General features: G+C 55.2%; 1 protein-coding gene across 2 annotated transcripts in view; it reads right to left on the bottom strand.

Annotated features, from left to right (window-relative positions):
• Positions 1-725: 725 nt before the first annotated feature.
• Positions 726-20,058, bottom strand: part of SEC14L1 (SEC14 like lipid binding 1) — a 55,048-nt gene continuing 35,715 nt past the window's right edge. For both annotated transcript variants that reach the window (XM_044247346.1, XM_044247345.1), the window contains exons 6-17: positions 18,062-18,190; positions 16,784-17,018; positions 15,224-15,333; positions 13,432-13,621; positions 11,634-11,722; positions 10,590-10,660; positions 9,512-9,683; positions 9,066-9,200; positions 7,014-7,148; positions 4,749-5,000; positions 3,461-3,639; positions 726-3,296 (exon numbers count right to left, since the gene is read on the bottom strand). In XM_044247346.1, coding sequence (XP_044103281.1) covers positions 3,191-3,296; positions 3,461-3,639; positions 4,749-5,000; positions 7,014-7,148; positions 9,066-9,200; positions 9,512-9,683; positions 10,590-10,660; positions 11,634-11,722; positions 13,432-13,621; positions 15,224-15,333; positions 16,784-17,018; positions 18,062-18,190 — 1,803 coding nt within the window. In that variant the 3' untranslated portion in view covers positions 726-3,190. The remainder of the gene's footprint in view (positions 3,297-3,460; positions 3,640-4,748; positions 5,001-7,013; positions 7,149-9,065; positions 9,201-9,511; positions 9,684-10,589; positions 10,661-11,633; positions 11,723-13,431; positions 13,622-15,223; positions 15,334-16,783; positions 17,019-18,061; positions 18,191-20,058) is intronic.

Consider the following 20,058-nt stretch of genomic DNA (forward strand, 5'->3'; position numbering starts at 1 on the left):
AGGCCCGACCCGAGGGCCGGCAGAGGCCTCCGCGCCCGAGAGGGGCTGCTGTGCGCCCTGCCCTCCCCCCAGCAGCACGCTGCGGTGGGAGGCCCGCGGGGGCCGCTGCGGTGCGAAGGACACGGGTCGCCTCCCTGGGCTGCGGCAAATGCACAGCTCACGTGCGGCCACGGACGTGCGGCCACGTCAGCCCCTGCTCCGTCCCCTCGGCCGGCTCCCACACACCCTGACCAGGAAAACAGAAGACGACGACGGGGCAGGCCAGCACGGCGTCTGTCCCAGGCTGCTCTGGCCTTGCCACCCCTAGACACAACCGGCAAGCAGCCGGCGACAAGGGGGCCCAGGTTCCGAAGGTCCACACCTGTCCATTTTCTTTTTTCTGAAGCCACGTGATTCGAGGATCCGTGTCGTTACTGAAGAAACAGTGTCTCCGGCAGCCTGCCGCCAGCCATGTGTGGGCTCACAGAGTCCAAGAAACACTTGTCACAGGAGCGAGCGAACCGTCGGCTCCGGGTGGCATCTGCGGGTCGGCCACTCACAGCCGCCATCGGTCTGCAGGACCGCCCACGCAGCTGCAAATGGTCCCCCACACGTGGGGCTCCACTCTGGAACTTCTAGAACCCAGCACCCCGGATCCAGATCTGTCCTCGACCTCTCCCATCTCCTAAGGTCCCACTCTCCAAAGGACGCTACCTCGTCACGTCCCAAGGAAGAAAGAGACATGCTCGTCTTTAAACAGTTCACATTTATTATCCATAACAGTAAAAAAATCTTTTAAAGACTATCAGTATTGTATTACCAAAGGTGAGGTAATATGTTTACAAAACATTTACAGAATTTGATATGCAAATAATGGATTGAGGAAGAAAAGTGAGTTAAGACACTAGTAACATTGGGGAAACCAAAAGAACCCTTAGTGCAGAAGAAAGGCGGAAAGTAAGAAATGCAGGACGTGGAAGGAGGGGCATGGCCGGGTCCACGAGCCGCGGCCCCCTCCGAGGAGAAGCAGGTGCCCGTCACTCGTGAGCAACCCTGCCGGCGTCTGCGCAGTGATGTGCTTTGAACTCTTAGAGACGCGTTCGACTCTCTGGGGACAAGAGAGGGCCACTTCTGAGTCAACTTAAAACGAACATGTCTTCGGACTGGGGGAGGGAGGGATGGCTGCAACTCAGTTCTACAAACATCCCTGGGCTGAGGTGGCCTGTGGAGGGAAGCGTGTTCTTGGCAGCTGTCAGCAAAACCGCCATCTGAGACACACACAGAGAGAGAGAGAGAGAGAGAGAGAGAGAGAGGGAAGGGACCACCTTCAGGTCCTTATAATTTAGAAGCAGGAAGCACTGATCAGAAGCAGCACAGGGGCGCTACCTAACCCTAATGTGCTTTCTGGAAACAAGGCTTTAGGCACCGTGCTGAGCCTATCTTTTCAAACAAAGGGAACAACTCCGGGAAGGCCAGCAACAACGGAGAAGCCCAGTCTTCCGTACGCGGGCCGCCTCACGGGCCTCACTGCCCGGGCGCTCCTCCAGAGCCCGCTGGGGCTCACCCACGGGGCACCCACGCCCTCCACACACTTGTCCACACCGTGGCCATGCGCCACAGGCCCCGGGAGCAGATGGGAAGCAACCCGGCCCAGGCTTCCGTGCCTCACCTGTTGCTAACAGCCACGCGGCTTTGGGCTCGTATCTTTTAAAAACACCAACTCTTCCGGTAACACCCACCACCACACATCACATCCTTATCACAAACACTAACCCAACGCAACATCCAGACAGATTCGCAAATGACCTGCTTTTCCCATAAAAAGCTGAAAAAAACATGGACCGACACGAGAACACCGTGCTTGGGAACGGGGAATCCAAAACAGAACGCAAAAGGCAAACCAGCTCATATGCTGATCTGCTTCTACGAAGACTCCCTTGTAACTCGACCCCACTCTCCACCTGCCCCATTTCTCACCAACACCCCCCCGACGTCCACCCCACACCCCACCTCCACCCCAGCCACACACGCATGTGCCCCCCACGCACTGACACCCACTGCCACACTCGCACCCACATGCCCCCCCCACACTGCCACACTCACACACAAACCCCGGTACACTCACACATGCATCCCCCACCACTGCCACACCCACCCCCCACGCCTGCACGTGCGGACACGGCCCTGCACGCCGGCGGTTTCCGTCTATGCGGGAGGGGGTCCCCGCCAGCCCCTCGCTCTCCTGAGGCGGCCGCGCAGCGAGAACACTCATCAGCTCGGACGGACACTGGACAACTTCAAACGGCAAACGCGACTGAGTCTCCAAAACAGCCTTCTAGTGACTAGGAAAACCACGTGGGCCCTGATGCTATCAAGCCAAGAGGAGGCAGAGGGCACGCAAGTCTCGAGTGAGCTTAGAATCAGCATTTGCAGGTAAGAACGACACCAGAAGGAAAAGGGAAAGGATCCCTCCTGCGCAAGTTCACACACAGAAAAATCCTGCTCTGAAAGTACAAAAAAGAAGTGGAAAGGAGGAAAGAGAAGCTGTTTCATGGTGGCGGTGTTCTCCTGCTGCCGTGGGGGCCCCCGAGAGCCCCGGGCCCCACCCGCACCCACCACAGGACGGCGGGTCACCTGCCCAGGCGACCTGAGTGGGCTGCTCCCACAGGCTGTCCCCGAGCGCTCCCTATGGGAGCAGCGCCACTCAGAGGACAGGGGCTTGGTGGGTCCCCCGAGCCGCGGGCCGTGCCAGGGACAGCGGAGGGCAACACCGTGACGCGGTGCAGGGACAGGCCAGCAGTTCCTGCTCCGCGTAGGAAGGAAGGCCACCGCCGGAGGACGGACGGATGGTGCAGCAATTCATCCGCTAATGGACAGGGTGTGGAGGTGGCTGGAAACATTTTTTGCATCAGCATTTGAGATGAAGTCAATCTCTTAATTGTATACAAACTACTTTTCTTTCGAAAGAGCCCTCGTGCTCTGGCTTGCTTTTGCGCACACTGTGTACAAAATCTATGGCTAAACAGTGCGAGTTAAAATGGCGCGTCGAGACGGTCTGGGCTCAAGGCCTACGCCTGCCATCTGGAGACTATCTGCTACCTAGAGGGTGAGGAGTCTGCACAGTGTGGCCGCCGGGCGGGTGGCGGGGCGCGGCGGGCCGTCCGAGGAGGCGCGCTGTCCCCTCCGCGCCCTGGGCACAGGCGCCGCGGCACTACCTGGAAATCATGGAGCCGGACTGAGACTGGCTGGAGGAGGTGGTGGCGGCGCTCAGCTGGGAGAAGCCGCTGTGGCTGGACTCCAGGCTGGTCATAGAGCCTCTGCGGACGGCACGGGGAGGGGAGAGGCGTGAGGACCCCATGGCAGGCTGCCCCGCGCGGCACCCCCAGCACTCACGCGGCAGGCCCTCCCGGAACCGCGGCTCCCCCGAGCCCCCACCCCCCGCCCCCTGTGCTGCTGCGGGCCGCGGGTGGGGAGCCCGTACCGGAAGTCCTCGGAGCCGATCACCTCGGTGTAGTACATCACTTTGCACTTGTGCGACGACACCTGCAGGGAGGCCAGCACGTCGTCCACCCGCGGCAGGTTGGTGGCGGCGCACGCGGGCATGCTGTGGAACCTCCACTGCAGGATGTAGAAGCCCGGCCACCTGGTCACGTGCGAGCCCTGGAACGAGTCGGGTGGCGCCGGCTGAGAACTCCCTGCCGGCCCCAACCCCAGCGCATACGGCCCGCAGCCCTCCCCGAGCACGAGCACGCTGGACGCAGCCGGCTGGCCGGCCCAGTGGCTGGAGAGTCGACCACGTGCTCCTCGGCTGGTTCCACTTGGGGTCCGTGGGCCCTACAGCCAGGCCCCCCCCAGGTGCCGCGTGGCCTCGGGGAGGGACTGTCGGTGGGCGTCTGTCCACCCCCCGGACTTGCAGCTTCGGGGGAAGGAAAGCCACCGCAGAAGCAGGTGGCTGGTGGGATGGACGAGGAAGTGTGGGCGGGGACCCCTCATCCAGCCTTCAGGGGCTCCAAACAGATCATCTGACCCGGCAGTGCTCTCTCGGACGGGCTTCCGATGATCGTACTAGAGCATTCTGGCTAATAGAATGCAATCCGGGGCAGAATGTCAACCTCTGAAAATTATCTTCTTCACTAATTCTGGAGCTTAAACTGTTTATTATTTTTAAAACCCAATAAAATCTTCTCCTTTCCTCTACTTCTCGGCCCCCCCCCACTGACAGGCTCCTCCCTGAGAACTGGAAAGGCGGCAGAATTATGCATCTGTCACGCAGGCCAGAGCACCTGAGAACCACCGCTCTTCGCATAAGGACTCAACATGACCGGCCATGACGTGAAGAATGAGCTGACAGAGCATTTCCAAACGAACGCGAGCTCAGTGATGACAGCTCCCCCTCCCCCAGCACATGCTGGGCTCCCTGCTGTTTAGGGTGACTGTCCTCTCGGGGAAGGCTGGATCCCAGCTGTCCACGGGCACAGAATGCCTTTCCCTGCCTTCCACGTCACTTCTGTGAAACTAACTTCTCAAGAAAACTCAGGCACTTGAGCTAAAAGTCACAAATTCATCCCAGAACCCTTGCTCAGGTCTGAGCTCCCTGTCTTCGGAGCCTCCTGGGCTTCCCGGGTCATTGTGACCACAACCAGCACTGCCCACAGCCACGGGCGCTCCCGCAGACGGACAGCGCCAGCCACGCAGGACGGCAGGGCGGCAGCAGACCCCACCTTTAGAAGACAAAAGCCCCGAGCTGTGGAGGGCCTCGGACGGCCTACCTGCACGCTCTCCCCTTCTCTGCAGATCAGAGGCGACTCCACCATGCTGTAGTCGCGGCCCAGCTGCCAGACTCGGTCTATCAGCTGCACGTTGTTCCCTCCTGGGGAAGTGATGCTGTGCGCCCCCAGGGAGTCCTTCTTGGGGGGCTGGGGCGACCTCTTGGAGTGGTAGATGTTGAAGACAATGTCTCCTTTGCACACGTCAAAATCCCAAGTGATCACTGAAGAGGCGTCCACGATCTGAATGAGAATCTGGAAGCAGAGAGTGCGTTCAGCGCGAGCCCCCGAGCCCCGGGCCGACACGGTGGCAGCCTCGTCTCTGCGGGGAGCTTCTGGGCCCAGCCGTGCGCGTCGTAGGAGGGAGGGAGGCCTGTCCCGTCAGCCCATCGGCCGTCTCTTCACCCGCACCCACCGTGCTGCCCACAGCTTCCCCTGCTCTCCCTCCTCCCAGGCCTCCTGCTCCACGGCACAGGCCGAGCTCCGCGCCCCCCCCCCAGCTGCACCCGCAGCCCAGACTCCCCACCGCACGGCCCTTAGCATCCGACATGCCGGCTCCCGGCCGTAGAAATGCTGTAACAACACAGAGCGGAAGTGACTCAAGGTGGTTCGGAAGTGGTTCCACGGACTGTTCTAGGCTGGCGAGCACGAGGACATCCCAGAGAAGGTGGGAGCTGAGTAAAGGGCACGTGGAGGAATAGAAGGAAGCGCTCCAGGCAGAGGCAGGGGACAGACTCACAAGGAACAGTGGCAGCCAGGGCCCGCCAGGTGGCCTGGGGCAGGGGAGGGCCGTGGGGACTGAGGGCCCACCTCAAACCGAACCTCCTCACGGCGCCCCAGGCAAGGTTCCCAGCAGGGACTGATCAGAGTCAGACCTGAGCGCGTTACTGGGGGTGCAATGGCAGGACCGCGCGCAGTGGTGAGAACTCGGGCGGCGGCGCCCCTCCGCCCGGCGCGACCCGGCTGCCGCTCTGCCCATCAGGCACACCCCGCGATTCCACCACTGCGGCTCCTCAGCACAAAGCCACCCCCTCGGGATCTCCCTAAACAGCAGATTCCACGGGGCACGACAGTCCTGTCTGGGCGCCGTGACGGTCCTTCTGCAGTACAGTGGCTCCCCTGGGGCCAAGCTTTCCCCAGACGCGGCCCCCTCTGCGGACCCCCCCGACCTTCACCGCGGGGACACAGAGTTCAGCCCTCATTTCCGGGCTCTTATGGCCTTCACTTGTGTCTTACTTAACCCCCAGAGCAGGGCCTAACATTCCCATGTAGAAAACTTCCACCTGCCACATGCCCCGCGACGCAGGAGAATTGTCCCCGCCAGGGAGCTCCCTACCACAGAGCACAGACCACAGAGCACAGAGCACAGAGCACAGACGAGAGCGAATTACCTAAGACAAAGAAGAACTCCCCCCGCGCCAGGCCTCTGAATACGGAATTACCAGAAATAATCCTCAAGACACAGCCATGAAAAATCTGAGATTTCTCCACCGAACCCACGCGTGCGGCAGACCGGATCTGCCCCCGCCTGTTCGAACACGGCAACAGCAGCTGCCTGCGCCACAAGCGGCCGCGCCGGGACACACGCCAGCGAGGACGGGTGGCAGGTGGCAGTAAGGGGTCGGCCTGAGCGCAGGGCCCGGGCGCCGCCGTCCGGAGCAACCACCCCCGAGGCACAAACGGCGCCGCCCAGAGCTCGGGAAAGGCACTCGGTCGGGAGCCCTGGGAGCCCAGACCGCCCGCCACGTCACAGGACACGCAGCATCCGCAGGACACGGCAGTCCTCTCGCTTCCGCCCCGAACGTGGCCGTAAGAAGGGAAAACAGAGAAGTGCTACTTCTCCGGACCCTGCCCAACTTACAAAAAACGGGCAAATTCTTCCACAAACAGAAATAACTGAAGCCCGGTCATGAAGAGACGGACACGGAAACCAGCCCTGCAGAGTCGTTAGATGGCCTCAGGCGCAGAGTCCGCGACCCACAGGGAAGCCTCCCACCAGCCACCCGCCCCGCGCGTCCCTGGCAGAGCAGAGGTCAGGAGGCCTCGCCGCCTTCTGGGCGCAGGTCCCTCGAGAGACGCCTGTCCCTCAATGCAGACTTTCACCCCAACTAAAGGTTTGGGGAAAAAAATAATAAACCCTAAAGGCCAAGACCAGAAAAAGCATTTGATGCTTCTGAAGGCGCTCCTGCTGGAAGACGTGCTGAGGAAGGTCCCTGGGGAGACAGGGTGGGTCCCTGCCCCCCGGGGCCCGCGGCGCGGATGGCGCACCTCGTGCGGGGATCCTTTGAAGACGCTTGCAGACTGGTAGATGGTCTCGGTCCAGAGCCGGAGGTCCTCGTTCTCCAGCTCCTCCGCAGTCCTGTACAGAGACTTGGGGACCAGTCCGCCCTCGGGCACCTCACACTGCAAACACAAACACAGCAGTGAACGCTGTGCACACGGAAGGGGCCCTCTGAGAACCAACGCTCCGTGGTGGGCCACGTCCCGGCGGGCGCAATGACCCTGGCCGCTTGGGAACGGAACACGCCGGCACCGTCCCAATGCCAGCTGCAGGGCTGAGCAACGTGACGTTTTAAAACCTCTTAGATCTATGTGTACAGGTTGACGCTAATTTCCCAGAGAATTTACTCTACTACGTAAGAGGTACGGGACTAATTTACTAACGCTGCTCCGTGGAAGAATGACAGCAGTTACACAGCATCGCAAAGAGAAAACACGATGCTAAGAAATGTTTTGTTCTCGGGGAGCCTGGGTGGCTCAGTGGGTTAAAGCCTCTGCCTTCGGCTCAGGTCATGATCTCAGGGTCATGGGATGGAGCCCCGCATCGGGCTCTCTGCTCAGCGGGGAGCCTGCTTCCCCCTCTCTCTCTGTCTGCCTCTCTGTCTACTTGTGATCTCTGTCAAATAAAGAAAATCTTTTAAAAAAAAGTTTTACTCTCAGCAACTACAGGCAGGTGTTTATTATAAACTCTGACCACTAATATATAATCAACGATGCAAGCTTTGTTGTGTAACCCAAGTCAGATCCATGCACAACACGAAACAGAAAGTAATTCAGCAGAGCCTCTTCTGAGTCGGCTTACAATGGGCTAGGTTAATTAGAATCTCTATACTTCACATATTTCCTAGCTGACCTTGATCTAGTGACTCAACACTGAGGTTCAGAGACTCCCAGCTCCTCCTACACGGCCTGGGAGGCGGTGAGCCCGAGGCAGCCTCTGTCAGACGGACCCAGCAGGAGCGCAGGAGAGCCGGGCCCCGTGGATGGACGAGGACGACTCTCACCGCGGGGAGCACGTCACAGTCGGTCGGGGGTGCCGTGAGCGAGGTCTCCCTCTGCTCCAGCTCACAGTCAGAAGAACCAACCACTTCTGGACTGTTCCTAATGTGAGTCGTCTGGGGGCCTCTCCACAGCTGACCTCCTAGGTTAACCTCCCGGCCCTTGGTCAGGGAGGGTCCTGAGGCTCCCCTGCCCCTCGCACCGCACTGTGCAGATGTCTGCCATTCCTGACGCGGGACCGAGGCCCTGAAAGCTGAATCCAAACTCCTCTAACCAACCCGAAGACTCCCCTGAAAACCCGGTCTGTTAGCTAACTACGCGTATCCAAGCATAGTGTATACACCTATGTAGTATACACCTCTCAAAAGGACAACTTTATTTTCCATAGGCTGAGAGAGATCCTTTCTGTAAGGACAACCAGACTCCCCCCTGGCTTTAGCGGTCAACAGAGGAAGCCGCCTGGGCCCCTGCAGCCTTCGGTCTCCCTCACCCTCACGGGAGCCGGGCACGCCCCGGGGGCTGTGGTGCTCAAGGACCCTCATCACAGTCCAGGGCAGAGAGGCGGATGTAGCCACCCGATAGCCTAGCCACGCCGCGAATCAAAGCCCCCAGATGACAGAAGTCGTTCTCTTAACGTGTCCCCTTCAAAATGTCCCCCTTATTTAATGTCAAGGGGGTGATCTGGCAGAACCACGTGGAGCTTTTCAAAGAGTTTTTATAAAACGCACAGCTCCTCAGAACAGTTATAAGAGTCTGAGCTGCACAGAACTGAGCGAATAAAGGTGCAATTACATTAGGCTCTAAAACAAATTCTCATTATATTTAACAACGAAGAAATATACATGTTGCCAACAATTACCAAAACGGGTGTATGTGGTTTAGCCCTGGGTCAGAGAAATGTCAGCCAAACAAAGAAAAACAACACAGAACAAAAAACAATAATCCAAACTGAAAGTCTGAAAATCGTTTATACCAACCAACAGCCACCTTTCCCACCCCCGTAAAGCCGCCAAACGCAGAGCGGCTTGCCTCGATACATACCATGCACTCCCCGCTCAGGAAATCTGGAATGATCTCTTTATCGATGTAGTCCAGCAGGCCTCCGGGACCCTGGTAGTCATTTCCTGCATAAATCAGGAATTTCCTTCTGGTGTTGTCATCAATGAATGGACTAACCTGCAGGTAATGAGAAAAGACCGTGCAGTCATTTCGCTCTGCTGTGTGATTTCCAAAGATTAAAATTACCCTGCGACAGTATGAGTGGGGGGCGGGCAGGGAGCCCGACACACTTTTTCCGTAACGTCTATTTGCGTGACAAAAGGACTCTCAGGAGCTTTTTCCCCCCCTTCAGCGGTTTGAGAGGGCCTGTATGTTTCCACATTTGCTATTTCCTGACTAGTTAAGACGAACAGATACAGGGACAGGAAAGCCAGCCCAGGCGCCTCGTAAGTGGCTCCGGGCTTGGGCAGCGGCGCAGCCACACCCACCAGCGTCCAGAGGACCGGGAAGACGCGGGGAGCGCGCAGGATGAGGAGGCGGCCGAGCGTCTCGGGGTAGTTGGCCTCCACCACCTCTATGATGCGCAGCAGGGCCTTGACGCCGGGTCTCCACAGGTGGCGCATGTTGAGCCCCTCCAGGTCCACCAGGCAGGTCCACGAGCTGCGGGGGTGCAGATGTGTGAGCCACGCACTAGACACGCACGCGTGCAAGACACATCCTAAGCGAACTTCTTCTTGACAGTACGAAACCGCCGTTTAGAGCCGTTGCCAAAACCAGACCAGTTTCTAAAACATCAAGCGCCAGGAACTGCGCTTCCAGCCCGAGGCCCGCAGCACACGGACCCGTGGGGGAGCCCCGTCCCGGAGCAGCAGCAGCTCCGCGGCTCGCTCACAGCGAGGACCCACCCGGACCCACGCACGACCCCGCAGACAAGGCACCCGATGCGCTGGGCCCAACTTGCCGGGCCGCGACAGACCGAGCGGGCCACGCGTCTGGCGTCTGACGCCCAGCGTGCCTGAAGCGCCAGCAGCTCTGCCCCGGCAGACACGACATACTGGAGCCGACGTTGCAGCCGGGACAGGACCCTCGAGACTCCCTCCTGCCAGGCGGCACCGCCCTCCCAGGTCCCCCGCTGGGCCTTCCTATGTCCACCCCTGCGCCACCACACATTTCCCAAACAGTTCACCGTAGCAAGTGCGGCTCAGAAATGCAGAATAACCTCCTCGCAGCCTGCAGCTAAGACAGAGCCGACCTGCGGCCCGGGGCTCCTGAGGACCCGCGGACTAACAGGACAGGCCGACCCACTCAGACTGAGGGCACAGCAGTGCCTCACTCAGGGTGACAGATACCAAAATCCAGCACCCACCCCTCCCAACCGACCCAACTGCATGTATGGCTTTCGGTCTCCCGCCTTCTGGAATACTGCAGACAACGGGAAACCATTTAGATTTGGTTCTAGAAATCTAAAAGCCTAAAAATCAAACCAGATTTTGGCCCCAAAGTCAAGTAGAGATATTTACCCCACATTCTCAATAAGCTGGAAGGGAAAACAAAATTAGTATCTACCTGATGGGTCGACCGAAGACTTTTGTATTTTCTTCACACCGTCTCAGCCCTTCTTCGTTTATGGAGAGAACCTGTGTGTGAAATGGCCACAAAAGCCCACGATTAGTCTAAGTAACAGCACTACATCAAGCTATGAAACAAAGTGACAATCACACCACCCGCTGAGCAGAGAGCCCGATGCGGGGCTTGATCCTAGGACCCTGGGACCATGGGCTGAGCCGACGGCAGACGCTTAGCCCACTGAGCCACCCAGGCGCCCTTGTTTGTTTCGTTTTTAATTTAAGCACCTCCTTCTCTTCATAACTGCCCACACTGTGGAGGCTGAAATGGGGGGGGGGAGCCTGGAGTTCGGGGGGCAGGAAGGAAGCATTTATAATCGTCCAGGTAAGAGATGTGAGGACCTGCGGGTAAGGCAGTGCCGGGCAAACACTACAAGAGGCTTAACCTGAGAGACAGCTCAGGAGGGGAAGGGGAGGGGAGGGACCAAGAGGACCCCAAACTCGAGTCATCTTGAGTGGCTCTACAGATTTTGTGTTGATGCTTCCCTATGAAAAACATTTTTATAACTTCCATGCCCTCTTTTGAAATTTTAAAAATATATTAACAGATTGGCCTGTTTTTAAATGGCAACTTTATGTTTTAATTATCATTGCTTTGAAAACATACAGTTTTTACAATTTTTATTACATTAGTCACCGCACAGTACTTGATTCGTTTTTGCTGTGCTGTTCCAGGGCTCACGGCCTGCGCCTAACGCCCGGTGCCCCGCGCAGCCCGCGCCCTCCTTAATACCCATCACCGGCCTCACCCATCCCCACTGCCCCCCACCTCTGAAACCCCGTTTTTTCCCCGGAGTCTACAGTCTCTCGTGGTTCACTCCCCCTGTGACTCCCCCCTCATCTCCTAATGTCCTCCACGCTATTCCTCATGCTCCACAGATACGCGCCTGGCCTAATGGCGAGCGTCCTCCACGCTCGCTAACACGGTGAGGTCAGCGCGCGGCCGGCAAAGGGAGGGGCGGCGACGTCCCCAGGAGGCACTTACGTATCGCAGCAGAGCCTCCTCCCCGAGGGCTCGCACCAGGCCCTTGGTGTCCATCTGGCCCAGCCGGAGCACGTACAGCGGCCGCCCGTCTGCAGGGGGAGGGCAAGGGAGCATCAGCTGCGTTGCCGAAGAGAAGCGGACGGTGCCGCCCTAGGAGCCTTACCAAGGAGCCCGCCTTCCCACTCAGAAGCCGCGGCTGGCTGTGTGTGGCCATGAGCTCCCCCCGCCGCTGCCCCTGTGCCCAGGAGAAGACACACCAGTCCCATCTCAGCCTCTCATCCGGCTCTAACGACAGGTAGTGACAGGGTGGCCGCTAGGCCTCCTCACTTCAACCACCAGATGGCGGAGCAGAGCTGACTTTCGGTGCGGCGGGGTGGCGGCGGGGGTACACCTCCGAATATCCACAGAAACTTTTTTCTGTGATAATGGAGTATTTTAAAATTGTGTTTCTTAGAGAAAACACTTTTTTTTTTTTTGCATTTCAGGAGTTAACAAAACGTTAACGTCTAGATCTTTTTTAAAAGGCAGCGTCCCCTGATTCCCACCCACAGGATCAGGATCAATGAGGACTTCCAGGACATTTTTAAATCCGCCCCAAGCAGCCCGCGTTGGCTCTACGTGTTTACAGCCCAGAGGTGTAGCAGATGGAACCCGAGAGGAACCCCCTCACTATACAAACGCTCTGTCTTCACGGGCTAGTGACACAGAGGGAGAAAGATCTCGGTGGCCACAGTGTCCCCCGGAGTCCACAGAGTCTCTAGAGCCTGGACTCCCGACACTCGGTGCCACAGGGGAGCGGCAGAAAGGCCAGGAACGGCATCTGCTACTGACAAGCCACTGAGACTTGTCTTCTGATACTGGAGGGTCAGCCCTGTCATCTTGACAAAGAAGTCCAAATTTTCCTTGTATTTATCACCCGGCCTGGGTCTAGATCTGTTCTACTCAAAACAAAAAGGTCTTTGTGCTCCTAAATCTTGTTGAAAGGAAGATTTATAAAAGGTGTCTCCCATATTTATAAAATACATTTGTTAACGTTTCACTACCAAACTTTAATCTTTGAAGGGTGGGCAAGTAGAATAAACATACGTTGCTAGGAAAAACAAAGAGCTACAATTAATCTGGGAAAGTATAGAAGATGAGGTCCGGAAAACAGACAAATCCGAGCTGCTCTGTTTTGGAAGAATCTGCTGGAAGGGGGCGGCAGTTCCAGGGCCGTCCGCCAGCCCGCTCTACACCCCGGTTCCGTTCTGTCCATGGTCCAGCTCCGAACCAGCGAAGAGCGAGCATGACCCTGGCAAACGCCGGCTTTCCTGCAAGGCGCGCCATGGAACGCGATCCCAGAGAACTGCGCTCGGCTTAACCCACCCTTCGTTTTAGGGGCATCGCTTCCTTGGCTTGTGTTTTGCTTCCTGCCCAAAACACAGCTGAAGTGCCTCACTGTTTTGATATAGAAAATCTGGCTACATACTGTCCTAGGTCTTGTAGGGACTGCAGTTAGTGACCGTTCCTTTACTAGCACGTGCTCCTGAAAGCGCTGACCTCCAACATGCCAGTCTTTTAAATGAGTCAAAACAAAGTCAGAAGAGGAGGTGAAGAAACTTGGTGGCCAAGGGGCCACAAGCCGAGGGAAGGAGCAGACCGCCCGCCCCTGCTGCTCTATGGGGGGCTTCGGGGGGCTTCTGAGGGGGCGGGGTGGAGAGGGGCTAGACATACGGATGGACCCCACTCTGTTCCTGAGACGGGCCCCTTCGACCGCACGCAGTGTGGCCTCGAAGCGCGTCCAGGACGCCCAGCCCACCTTTGTCGTGGTGGTGCCAGCCCCCCGCGTAGTAGTCCTGCAGGACCTGCGGGGGGCTCCAGGTCTCCAGAATGTAGTCCACCTGGTGCTGCTTTCGCCAAGTCAAGGACTGACACAGGATCTCCCTGGCTTTGTCAATATTGAAGTCCCGGGCACGTAGGAACCGGAGAATATGCTCGTCTTTCGGGATCTAGTGAGAGGAAAAGATGTTTCTAAGCAATGTTAAAAGTTGCTAAGGGGAAAAAAAGAAACCAAGTTACTAAGGGAATAACACTCTAGAACTGTCACGTTTCACCCCAGGGAGCTGCATTATCGCACTACTTAAAATTGACCGTCACTAGAGAAAACCTGCAATGCTTTAGAAAATCGGTATCGTTAATCGGGATAATCTTTATCGTGGCCCATTTCAGTTTTGGCCAAGTAGAGCAAAGGCATAAATAACTCGTTAAACATCAGATGCTTCAATGCACAGGACGGACTGAGGGTTCCGAGCCGGCCGCACTCCTCCGCACTTTCAGGCCATTAGAACAAGCGTGACCATACACAAGTGCTGACTGCGGTTGGGCTGGTGACATTTGTAACCCCCCCTCCTCTGAAGTCTGCTACCGGGTAAGGTGGCCCAAACCACGTCGGAGTCTCCTCTGGCCTGGCCGTCTTCCTCTGCGGCCACGCGCTCGCCGCTGGTCCACAGGGGACAGGAGGGCGGCGGGAGGGGAGCCTGCCGCCCGCACTGCCAGGAGAGCACGAGGCACGGAGGTGGCGTCGCTGCCCCCCAGGCCTGGCTTCAAAGCCTCACCCAGTGCTCACTCGCCTCAGGCAAGTGACTTCCCTGCTCCGTGCCTCAGGTCCCTCCTACAACAGAAACGCCACCACCTCAGGGAGGACCTCAGGGAGGACCTCATCGAGATCGTGAGCGCCTGGGGCAGGCTGAGTGTGACAGCCGTGATGACGGTTGCTGTGGTCTCGACAAGTGACACTGAACAGTCCTCAAAACGTCTTGTTCTGAGAACTCAGAACGGCTCTTGTAACCCGGGCTGACGGCTGACAGAACCCGAGCGCGGGCCCGCTCCGTGCAACCCCAGCTTCCCTTCACTACGGGACGCCAGCCCCAGCCGGACACGCCAGTCTGCCTGTGCTGCCACCAGCCCCCTATCGGTATGAAGCTTGTTAGAAAAACCGGATTTCTTAACAAGGCTAAAATTCTATCAAAAACCTCAAAATGAAAGCTCAAACACTTCTGGTCTTGGAACCATCTGTGAAATCCTTCCAAAGCTTCTGAAAATTAAACCATCTGAATCCTTGGGGGCGCCTGGATGGCTCGGCCGGTGAGTGTCTGGCTCTTGGTTTCAGCTCAGGTTGTGATCTCAGGGTTGCGGGATCGAGTCCCAGGTTGCGCTCCTCGCTCAGCGGGGAGTCTGCTGAATATTCTCTCCCTCTTCTTCTCCCTCTATCCCTCCCCCAACTCTATTTAAAATAAATAAATAAATAATCGTTTAAAAACCTGAATATTTGGAATATAATATTGCCTTGTAACTTGACCTTGTAATTGTTTTTAAGGGAGACCTTCCTCTGGTAAACCTCGAAAAGCACAGCTGATCGTACACAGCAGGGCTTCTCCACTCGCCAGGAGGGACTCGGATGCCACACCCGGAAATACAGATCCCCCGACACTGAGACTGAGAGGGACATCCCCAGCTACGGCAACTGGGAACATGTACTCTACGAAACTATGAGCAGGACCCGGTCCAGAGCAACAAAGACAGCACTGTGCACAGGGGGTGTGGGTTCTCACTTTGCCCTTATGGGTCTCCTGGAGCCACTGGCGAAGCCGGATCAGGCAGCTCTCCTGTAGCGGGGTCAAATCACCCAGGTACCTCTTGATGTAGTCCGCGTCTAGTTTGTCTGCAACAGAAGTTACGGACAACGCTTACACAGAGAACACTGGAGCACGGAGGCTTCCAAACTGGTCCTGCTCAGCAAAGTTAAGTGTGGTTCCTTGAGTCGCAGAACCCAACACCACCCCAGGGACCACAGAGCCAAGCTGGCACCCTGGAGACCCTCGGGGAGAGTCTGTAAGATCAAATCACTGACCGAGCCCCGGGTCCAGCTAGTGATTCAGTTACATTCCCTGATCACTGCGTGGTCAACTCTCTTTGCAAAATTACAACGCTACTCATGACAGGAGAAAATCTGTAACAGATGATGAGTAACTATTTTAATTCAATCTTATATAAAGAAGACCTACGTGACATAAAACTATGAAATAAACCAAGCATGTAGACTTAAACCTATTCTGAAAAGAGTTACTGCGCTCAAGAATACAAGGGGCGCCTGGGTGGCTCAGTGGGCTAAAGCTTCTGCCTTCAGCTCGGGTCATGATCTCAGGGTCCTGGGATCGAGGCCCGCGTCAGGCTCTGCTCAGCAGGAGCCTGCTTCCCCCTCTCTCTGCTTGCCTACTTGTGATCTCTGCCTGTCAAATAAATAAAATCTTTAAAAAAAAAAAAATACAAGAAATCTTCTTCATGATCGAAGAATATAAGAAATTCTTCTTCATGACTGCTGTACCTAAAATACAGCAAACGCTCACGAGGTGGAAAAATAAAATGTGTCTCCAAACCAATTTAAGTCTCCGCCACCTGCGACCTACTGAATGGCAAACAAATCGCACAGTTTCGCTATAAAGAAGAAAGCGTGGAAAGAGAAACCGATACTTCAACAAAACTTAGGAGTGGTAGAATTTTCTTGGGTGGTTTCACAGTGGGCGTCACTCTGAGAAATAAACAGGTGTGTGCGCGTGCACGTGTTGTGTGTGTGCGCAGGTGTTCAGCACAGCACACCGGCTACGTGCAGACCCCAGGGCCAGCCACCTCAGCTCAGTCCCAGGGCCACCACCCGCCGGCTGTGTGACTCCGTGCAAGTTACTCAGCATCTCTGGGCCTCAGTTCACTCATGCAGAAAATGAGGGTAATAAGCCCTTTGTAGTAAGACGGAACCACGGTCAAGTGAGTAAATTTTCATTCAGTGCGGACAACAGGGCCTAGCACAGAGTATAAGGTGTTCGATGGTGACACAGCTGTGAAAAGAATTAGTTGCTACCTTTCATTCACTAAAGATGCCCTCAAAAGAAACACATTTCCTGGTATCAAGAAAAGAATAACTTGATATAACCCTTCCTGCCCATTAAAAAACATTAAATGTTTCTTCATTCTAGGAAAAAAATAAAAGGTGGCAAAGGGACAGTAATTATCTCCACGCATCCTCAGGAAACAAGCATGGCTGGAGGAAGCAGAGGGGAAAGGACTCCGCGGAGTCCCCTGGCCTGACTCGAGGGACAACCCTCTCTCCAACGCACCGTCCGGGGTCCCCGCCGCGGGCTCGGGCGGCCCGCTGGGGCTGCTGAGGGCCTCGCTACCCGGCCCCTCTGCCTGGGCAGCGTCTGGAACCACAACAGCTAAGGACGCTGCCTGCTTCTTGCACGACAAGGAGGCCTCCAAGGACGGGGCACTGGAAGGGGGAGTCCAGCGGGGCACAAACGTTATGCCTTCTTCCTCCAGCTGACGAAGATAGTATTCAATGATTTCTTTTCCCTTTAAACAAAACCAATTTTAAGGTTAGCGTATATTCAACATTCAAATCTTTCCATCTCCCTCAGGTTTTTAAAACACTAATAAAAACTGAATTGCTACAGAATAAATCTATAAAAAGAAAAGTGAAATGCCTTTGTGTTTTTTGTTTTTCATAATTGTTTTACTTCCTCTTCTCCAAAGGTCTAGGAAATCATATCTAAAGATACAGAATTTCTTTTCAGGACGAGTTAGAAGCACTGATTTATCACACTCATACTCAGTGTATGCTTTGTGTCTCCACCCAAATTCGAACACCTTGAGAAGAAAGCAGGCCTTCCAGAAGCTCTCAGAACCCCACATGGATACACTTCACAACCATATTCCACACCAACACTGAGCAGCGGGATAAAAATGAGAAGGAAATGGGGGCGCCTGGGTGGCCCAGTCGGTTAAGTGTCCAACTCTTGATTTTAGCTCAGGTCATGGTCTCAGGTTGTGAGTTCAAGCCCCACATCAGGCTTTGGGCTCAGCGGGGAGCCTGCTTGAGATTCTCTTTCCTTCTCCCTCTGCACCTTCCCACTGCGCTCATACACTCCCCCAACCCAATCAAATAAATAAATCTTTAAAAAAAAAATGAGAAGCAAAGTTTTACCACAGATAATAATCATCCGACGGCTGGGGGACCCTCAGGAGATCCCCGGCAAGCATCCCCTCGGCAATCGTCTCCTGCCCACAGACCCGAAGGTGGCAGCTGGGGGTGCTGCACGCCGGCGGCTCCGCCTCACCCAGCCCGGCCCAGCCTGCCGGTGATCCTAAGCAGGGCGCCACGGCCAGTGGCCACAGGCTCCTCCTTGACTCCACTGACCCCACCAGCATCATCCGAGCCCCCACCCTACCCTACACTGCCCTGGAACACAAGGCTCGGGGAAAAGCCAAGTACTTCCTTCTCTTGAACCGGCGAGGATCCCTGAACGTCCATTTCCAGCCTTCTGAAAGCACTGCCAGCTCGGAGCACCTCAGAGGCTCTTGCCTCCGCTTTCCATAAAATCCCAATGTGGACTCACTTTTTTAATGTTGCTGGTGTACTGTTTCATTGCAATTTTTTCCACTGTACTTTCAAAACCAAAGAAAGATTTAATATCTAAACTTGCAGACTGTTCAAAACAAGTCCAATCTTCATTTTCCGGGTGAACCTGTAGATAAATGAGAGACAGTCCCGTGAGAGACAGTCCCATTAACTATGCTGACAACTGACAAGGTCATTTGCTCTTCAATCAACTGGTGAACAAAAGAAAACATTTTATTTGACCAATAATGTTATTATCATGAAAGCACTAGATGGAAAAATGTACAGAAAGGTTCAAAATCATGAAAAGACTTAAATAATATTTCTAAAATACTCTAAAAGATTTCTTAAAATGACTGTTCAAAGGAAAGCTTCAGGGGCGCCTGGGTGGCTCAGTGGGTTAAAGCCTCTGCCTTTGGCGCAGGTCATGATCCCAGGATCCTGGGATCGAGCCCCACATTGAGCTCTCTGCTCGGCAGGGAGCCTGCTTCCCGCCCCCCTGCCTCCTTGTGATCTGTCAAATAAATAAATAAAATCTTAAAAAAAAAAAAAAAAGGAGAGCTTCCTTTTCATTCTTGGTTCACCCGTCACCGTATTTACTGAGCAGTGTTCTCCATCATAAACAAATCAAAGATCCCGGCCTTATGAAGCTGACGGTCTGGAGGGGGAGAACGGCAATTAGCAGTAAACGTAAGAGGTAAGAAATTCTGTCATTGTTGGAAGACAAGTGCCAAGGGAGAAAGGAACAGTGGTGGAGCAGGCTAAACGGACCGGGGTGTGTGTTGGGTTGGGGGGTGCGCAGGGAGGCAGCAGAATTAAACAGGGTGTTCAGACTGGCTTCATCCAGAAGGGCAGACGGAGCACAGACTGAAGGGGGGGCGCGGGTCAAGCAGAGACCGGGGGCAGAGTGCTCCCAGCAGAGGGCGCGCTTGCAGCAAAGGTCCTTAGGGAAGCAGGCCTAGGAGATGGGAGCCCCAAGACTGTGGGTAGGCTTGTGCACAAGGCAGGCAAGATGGCAGATGTGTGATTAAGAGAAAATGCAAGGCCTTATAAGCCACTGGAAGGCCCCTGGGCTCCTCCTCTGAGGGAAATTCAGTAACACTGTACAAAGTATGCCATGATCTGATATACGTTAAAAGGAACATTTTATTTTATTTTATTTTTAAAGATTTTATTTATTTATTTGACAGAGAGAGATCACAAGCAGGCAGAGAGGCAGGCAGAGAGAGAGGAGGAAGCAGGCTCCCCGCTGAGCAGAGAGCCTGCAGGCCTTGATCCCAGGACCCTGAGATCATGACCTGAGCCGAAGGCAGCGGCTTAACCCACTGAGCCACCCAGGCACCCAAAAGGAACATTTTAAAAGGATCATTCAGAGCTACGGATATGCTGTAGGAAGGTATGAGAGAAACAGAGAGACCCTATTAGATCTTCTAATAATCTGGTAACAGAAGTTATTGAAGACGGGGCGGCAGACAAAAGCCCTCAGCCTCATCCTAGAGGAATGCATTACAGGTACCCCCCTCCCCAGAGTCTGCATTCCACCACTTTGCTTTTCTGAAAGATCTACGTATTTACCTAGTTTTGATAACCAAAAGAAATCCAAAGAGGATTTACGCTTTTAGGAAAAAGGGCAAAAAGCAAAAACAGCATTCACTGTTTGCTCCGCAAAAGCTATTAGAGAGCAGCTCACACCCCAAGCCCAAGCCGTGAGACGGTCGCCAAGGTCGCTCCTGGAGAGCCACACTCGGCATCCCAGCCTCAAGACTCCGGAGCCTAGAGCAGAGTCTCTGAGCATCTGGGCTTTATCTGCTTTACTTAGTGCATTTGTTAGCAAGATGTGTCCTAAGGTCTCAGAAAACCTTAAAGAGGTTATTTTTTTTGAGTCTAGGAACGCTAACAAATTTTTCCATACAAACTCATGGTAATTTGCTGTTTCGCTCTGCCCCATTTTGGCGTACGTTCACAGGAACACTCTACTTTCAGAAAGTGGAGGAA

The sequence above is a fragment of the Neovison vison genome, chromosome 5 (assembly GCF_020171115.1).
Source record: "Neovison vison isolate M4711 chromosome 5, ASM_NN_V1, whole genome shotgun sequence".
NCBI classification, from domain to species: Eukaryota; Metazoa; Chordata; class Mammalia; order Carnivora; family Mustelidae; genus Neogale; species Neogale vison.